The sequence below is a fragment of the Castanea sativa genome, chromosome 10 (assembly GCF_040712315.1).
Source record: "Castanea sativa cultivar Marrone di Chiusa Pesio chromosome 10, ASM4071231v1".
In the NCBI taxonomy this organism is placed as follows: domain Eukaryota; kingdom Viridiplantae; phylum Streptophyta; class Magnoliopsida; order Fagales; family Fagaceae; genus Castanea; species Castanea sativa.
Genome location: NC_134022.1, coordinates 15742731 through 15750314, shown reverse-complemented (window position 1 = coordinate 15750314; position 7584 = coordinate 15742731). Strand labels below are relative to the sequence as shown.

General features: G+C 33.8%; 1 protein-coding gene across 1 annotated transcript; it reads right to left on the bottom strand.

The window, feature by feature from the left end:
• Positions 1-1509: 1509 nt before the first annotated feature.
• LOC142614041 (protein P21-like) lies at positions 1510-2577 on the bottom strand. Its single transcript, XM_075786566.1, has one exon. The coding sequence runs from the start codon at positions 2521-2523 to the stop codon at positions 1843-1845; it is 681 nt and encodes a 226-aa protein (XP_075642681.1). The 5' UTR covers positions 2524-2577; the 3' UTR covers positions 1510-1842.
• Between the last annotated feature and the right edge of the window lie 5007 nt (positions 2578-7584).

Below are 7584 nucleotides of genomic sequence, written 5' to 3'. Positions count from 1 at the left end.
GGGGAAAAGTCTCAAAGAGGATCAAACAGAATAATTCTTAGCATAGCACTAAAAGCCGTCGGTTCTTGGCATCTGGTGGAGAAAGGGACATTTAACATTTTTACTTGCATGCAAATTTATGTCACTGTTGCTAGCCAATGACTCCGTGCATATACCGGCCCGTTGGGGCGGAGCCAATCATTTTGACTTGGGGGCCTAATTATTGTATTTATAGTTTAATAATACACCATTCAAGTCTTTTTGTTGAGAAGAATACACCATTATTCAAACTCAAACTTTATCCACATTAATACATTATATAATCAAATATAAGATCATTTGACTCTGAAAAAATTATTAGTTCATTTGTTAAAAAAGGAACTTGTCATTTTTCTAAACTTTAATGAGTATATATATATATATATATATATATATATATATATGAAAACATCGTCTAAATTGTTATAAACACTTTAAATAAACAAATAAATGAACTTAGCACATCTTTAATCAAATTTATGATCTCACGATATTTCATTACGTATAATAAACTTAACCAATTATTATCCCTACCGTGAAACTCTTAAAAATCTCCTTTTTGAAGTCTAAATTATCAAATTTTATGCAATGAACAAAGTTTCATGTTTTAAAAAAACTTGTTTCATAATTACCGTGGAAACTAAAAGAACCAATATAAGATGAATTAACATATTAATCAAACGGTGGATTTGGATATTTTAGCATACCAAGCTCATAGAGTCATAGTGCAACAAATAGATTCTAATGACAGTCAAATGGAATTTTTTTTATGCTTTAATGATGATACTTGATTTTGATTCAGAGCAAACATAAAAGATATAATTTATTTCAAAATTTGTTAAGGTGACAAGTTATGATTAGTGTAAACCATCAAAAAAGTTATGATTAGTGTAGTATTATCAATTCCAATATGCATATCTCATCTATTATGAAAAAATAGGTGAAAATTTTTTATTAACTTTTAGGTTTGATTCTCACACCTTCACTATTTTATATATTAAAATGCAAAATACTTATCAATTATAGATATGTGTAAAATAATAACACGATCAAGGTATGAAGGAATATTTAGCCTTAAGTTTAACATTAGCAAAATTTAATAACAATAGATTAGTGTAGATTGAAATTGTGTCCAATGCATCAATTACACTGAATACATTATAATACAAACACATATTCATCACTGAAAGCCACTAAGCTAGATTTGTATATTTAGAAATATGCTTTGTCAAGTCTATGTCGGTTAGCTCCTATGCAAGGTGTACTTGCGGTCCACAATACAAGTTTCAAGTTCATTTATTACCACCCAACGTAAGGTGTACCGTCAACCAACTAGTCAAACAACCCATCTAAAAAAAAAAGAATCAAACAACGAATAGCACTGTGACGGGAGTTGCAAACACATGGTAGTAAATCAAACAACGGACGCGAACTACCAGGTTAAGCTGAAAATAAATTATTGATTTACCAATAGAACAAAAGTATGGAATATGGAGGTTATAAGCGTTAATATCGCCATATCTTTCATCATTAAAAATTTGCTACAACCTCACGTGAATACGTAAAATACAACATGTATGATACTGCATATGCTTAAAAGCCCTCAAGCTTTTATTAACCCAGTTATTATTATTTAATACTATTGGTTGCAAGCCTCTTGTACCAGAAGAAAGAACTACTTCAAGAATAGATATTAACCCCCTTATAGCAACCTATACGGTGTGCACAATACTGCATGTGCTCACAAGCCCTCAAGCTTTTATTACGTGCATACTAGCTACTAGTGTTGTGCCTGTTATACTTGTACCAGAGGAAAGAGCTGCTTCAAGGGCAAAACACAACCTTGTAGTTAGTCCCACCATTGCAAGTAAATGTGCTTGTTGCATCATCCTTAGGATAACTGTAAGCATCTGGGCACAGATTCTTGAAAAATTTGGAAAAGGTTGTAGGTCCACAACTCCCAGAATTGCAACAATATTCATCGGTTTTGAAAACAGTACAAGGGTTGTTACAGTACCCGGTAGAAGTTTTCAATTCAGCTGGACACTGTCCATTGATATCAGCTGTACATCTTATTCCTCTGGTGCACCCATTAGACGTTGGACTAAAATCCATAGGAACATTAAACCCATCAACAAGAGAGATGTCAATGAAATCCAAGTTTTGGAATTGGTTTAAACCGAATTCGGCAAGAGTGTTTGGGGGTGTACCATAGGCTTGGCATTGAAGAAGTCCACCACAGTCACCGGTCTGACAACTGCCATGCCCGGATCCATCAAAATTACACCCAGTCCGAGCCCAAACGCGGCCCCCGGTTGTGCCAGCGTTGACATCAAGGGGCCAAGACTCTTGTGGGTTGAGCTGCCTGCCACCACCAGGCACGGCTGCTGCCCAAACTACGTAGGGACAATTGTTTGTAATATCAAATCGGGCTGCATGAGCGAAGACAATACAAAGAGTGACAAAAAAGTAGAAGGAAATGGACAAGTTTTTGAAGAGACTCATTTTGGAAAGTGAGAAAGAGATATGCTATTGTGGTTTGAGGTTATGATTATGAGGAGATGGGTAGGGGTTTATATAGGGTTTGGGATTGGATATGGTCTGTAGGGGTCGGTGTGGAGAACTTAATTACAGGCGTGATTGCCTAATTAAACTCAAATTGGAACTGAATTTTTCTTGGCTTGACTTGACTTGAAGACTACTTTAAAAATTTGGTACTGTGAAATTAAAGCAACCTATTGGAAAAGTCCTACTTTTGTTGCTTGTTAAGCTAATGTTGCTTTCGAAAATTGATTATCCTACTATCAGACAATGTGCTGAGAAGGAAAAATATGAACTTGGATGATTATCGATCATACAATCCAACAATATGAGTCCCACAAAGAATGTCACATATTTTTGGTTAGGACACACAGGATAAAATTTGATGGAAGCAGATGGAAGGATAGAAAGTGCAACATATATTTTTAATAATTTAGTGGAAAAAAGAACAATTTTTTTTAAAGTTTATGGATAAAAAAGTTGGAGACGTAAACAATATTTTTTCTATAAATTAAAAATTGAAAAATCACACACACGTGTGTGTGTATATATAGATTAATGATAGTTTTTTATTATTAAAAACATATGAATTACAATAATATATAAATTTTTATCTGAAATGAAAATTTTGGCTTAGGTAACAAAAAATAGCATTTCTATGGACATTGCCCCCATAGAAATAAAAAAATCCTCAGCCGCCCCCGCCCTCCAGCGCCTCACCCCAAAAAAATCGAAGACGTGGGAGGAAAAGTCTAAAGAGTTTGAGATAAGTATAATTCTTAGCATCAGCATCAATCTTATCTCTTTGCATCTGAATGAAGGTTGACACAATCATCATTTTTACTCCATACAATTTTGCAAGGTCTATAATTATTATTATTATGAAGCTATTGTGTAATTTATACTAATAAACTCTCATGTTCTTATCTTGCAAACGCCTTTTATCTCTCTCTCTCTCTCTCTCATCCAGTTTTCTCACTTTCTTTTTCTTTTTTCTTTTCTACTCTTTCACTTTCGATGTTAAAATTTAGTTAATGTTGTTATCCCAATTTAAGCTCCAAGGTTTTCTTTTGTTACTTTTCAAAAGTTGAAATTTGAGATTTAGAGTTTAATTTAGAACTTTTGAAACTATAAGGTTTAATTTAGATGGTCCTTAAATTATATTGTTTAGGCTGAATTCACCATTCTTTTCAACCAAAAAAAAAAAAAATATATATATATATATATATATATATATATATATATATATTTACCCCCAAAACATAATTACAACTAACTTTATTATACGCTCTTTGCACATGTAATGAGACTCTTTTATTTATTTATTTTGAGTTTAGTGTCATAATATTTCATTAAAATTAGATAAATCTATAATATGAAAGATTAATTTAAATATGCAGAGCTATTATGAAAGTTTTGAGGGTAGAACAATTAAAGAAAGAGAGACAAAAAGAAAGACAAAAGGAAAAGATAAAACAATATAATGAAATTTATTACAAACAAGTGGTATGTTCATATCTTCTTAAATGAGTTTTGAGTGATTGTCAAATCTTTTTTTTTTTTAAATTGGATTTAAAAATAAAAAAAACCGTTTATTGATTTTTTTAAAAAGTTGTTTTATATATATTTTTTAATTTGAAAGAAAAGTGGAAAGGGTGTTTTTTTTTTTTTTTTTTTAAATTATCTAAAATTTATAAGTATTAAAATTAGTAATTTTACATATCTAACTATATTATTCAAACTTTCTAAACAATGTGAATATGAAGATAACTTGGACATACAAGAGAAAGAGTCTAAAAAGCCTTTTAAATAGTAACTATAGATGTCATAAAAATATGAATATTGGTTGATGAGTCATGAGTCTAATACCGAAGTTACTCCCTTTTTTCTTATTGGACCCAAACCACTCCTTAAATGCATTAACACGCGTTGAGATTTTTCTTGTGGGCCCCACTCACATCACGAATCTCAACTCAAAATTTTCCTTCTCACTTCACGTATTGCAATGGGCTTAGAGCCCTACTTTCCTCTTATCTCATGATCCAAGCCCACGACCCATTTTCTTTCTCTTTCTACCCCATGAAATGTATCCACACAGTTACAGACCATATTTACACAAAGTGGACTTTTGGGAAATGTTCAAGTTCATTTTATTCAGCAAGTACCCTGTCTTATTGGTAGGGTTGTCCACACCCACCCGTGACCCGTAAAATCCAACCAATCTGGAGCTACCAGAACCGAAACCATCCGACTTGAGGAGAGAGGCTGTTAGTGGCGGGTCTCAGAGGTTCAAATCGGTGCCTACGGGTCAGGTGGCAGATCTCCTTCTCCAAAAATCGAGCCACCTGATCCGACCCGCTAAAGGCCAGATCTACCTCCAATCTGGCGAAAACATACTGATTTTTGCTCACATCCAGCTACGATTTACTAGGTTCCGCTCAAATACGGCATAGATCTGGTGAGTTTTTCTCAAATCCAATGAAAATCAGGTAATTTTTTGCTAAGATCTGGTGGGTTTTCTTCAAATTCGACAAAGATATGGTGTTATTTTGCTCAGATCGAGTGGTTTTGCTCAAATCCGATGAAGATCTGGCTAAAAAAACATGTAATTGTTGTTGATTTGAACCTCTTGCAAAATATTTTCAGCTTCGACCGACCCGACCACCAACCAACTGGGTCCGATCCGACTTGACCCATGGGTTTTTGCGGTCGGCGGTGGGTCTTCTAGTCGAAAACCCGATGTCATCGGGTTGGTCACTGGTTGGGCATAAACCTAACTCGGACTGACCCTGGACACCCCTACTTATTGGGTAATGAGTCCATAAAGCCCGTATTTTTTTTATAGTGGATATATTAATCAAATGAATAGATTTTTATTTTTATGATATTGTGTGTGTGTATATATATATATATATATATATATACACACTATTAGCCAAGGAAAGAATGGCTCTGATACCATAAAGGGGGAAGAACGACAGCGTAGAAGGCGGAAGCACAACAGATAACAGATATATAGAATAATTCAAAGTAAATGATAATTGAAAGTAAGGCGGTAGAACTAGCCAAACAGTTATATCAAAATAATTCAAAGTATTGAAAATAGAAGTGTTTATTGAATGTACTTCAAAACACTTACAATAGTAGTAGTAGCAGATACAAGATCACAATGACCAACAGGGATAGTAGTACAAGGCTTGAAAGCTAGTCCTGGTTCTAGTTACAAGTTTTGTGAAATCAGTGAGATATTATGAACTAAGGGAAGTCCTAGAGAGAGTTCTAAAGGAAATCCTAGAAAAGAATTCTAAGTTTAACAATAAGTACAACCCCCCTTATATAGGAAAATAAAGTAATACACAAAAGTGAATAGTAACATTTTTCACTATTCCTATCAGGACCCGTGAGGGGTAACAGGAGCCACAAGAGTGCCAAATCCGGAAGGAATTAAGTTGGCTTTTGGGGCCGAAAGTAGCTTGGCTTGTAGTGCCAAAAGTGGTCAACAAAGAGAACATGGTAGCAGTAAATACTTTTACCCTTGGGTGAATATTGAAACATCATTAGCCATTGTGCAAGCCAGACAAACATGGGGATCATCAAGCTCCTATATATATATATATATATATATATATATGGACAAAATTTAGCTACAAAATCGGTTGTAACCTTAGACTACAAACTCACTCAATATCTTTTTATTGGAAGTGAATTTTGACAAATCCACCATTGGATTGCATCTTCTTCTTATATCCTCCATGTTTACAAAATTTCAAGAAAATTAAAGATCAATAGCTATGTTATCAATACATATTTAAATTGCAAGTTTTTATAATTTAAAATTATGCATAAAATATAAGTTTATAGATTATATAGTAAATCATATCCAATTGACATAAAATTTGACATATACGTATTTAGAGCGTAAAGAACATGCAATTTAACGGTTAGATTTTCAAAATATGCAGTAATATTTATTTTATTGAGTGAGTTTGTAGCCTAAGGCTATAACCAATTTTGTGGCTAAATTTTGTCATATATGTGTATGTATATATATATATTCTCTAAAAATTTGGATATTTTAGTATATCAAGCTCATAATGCAATAAATACCAATGGCGGTCATTTAGCATATCAAGCTCTTTCATTGGCAAATGACTTAAGATAATACCTTTGAGGAGTGTGCTGTGGCAGTGGAGTCCTCTGGCCATTTATTTTGGCACTGTAACCGAGCTAAAGAGGTATGGTTAGCTTCAGACCTGGAGTTAGAGACCAATTTGGTAGAGATACATGAGTTTATGGATCTTATGGTATGCTCGGACTGTGAAGCAGATGACAGATCAAGCTCTGGCCCAATTGTTCATGATGGCATGGGCGATTTGGACCAATAGAAATGAAATTTGGACAGGCAAAACTCGTAATTCAGCTTCCCTTATTGCTCACTGGACTAAGGACTAGCTACTTGAACGAGTTATAATGCGGTTTTCTTGGAAGATGGGTATTAGAACTGCAATTTTTTAAGGTGATTCACTAGTGGCTTTTCACTCCCTTCTTGGTTCGACCACTCCACCATCTAGTATCTCTAACATCATCTCAGGGTCCTTGGTACAAGCTCAGAGGTTTAGTGATTTCAAATTTTCTTTTGTTCCACGGGATGATACAAAGTTACCCATGGTCTAGCTCAGCATGCTAGAAACCTGACAAATTTTACTACTTGGATAAAGGATACTTCATATATCATTGAGCACTTGGCGTCTTAAGATGTAATGTTTTTATTCTTGTCTGAATAAAATGGACTATTTTTCATAATAATAAAAAATACCAATTATTGGAAATAAAGGAGAGATAATACTTGACTTTTACTTTGAAATTACACAATTTGATTTTACCAAAAGAGGTGGTGTAGATGAGGTGTGAACTAAATCACTATCTTGAAACAAATCGTGCCGTTTACGATATATCCAATGTAATTAGACAAAATACTTTTGCACATTGTCCCCAAGATAAAACAGCTCAGCCACCTTAGCCAAA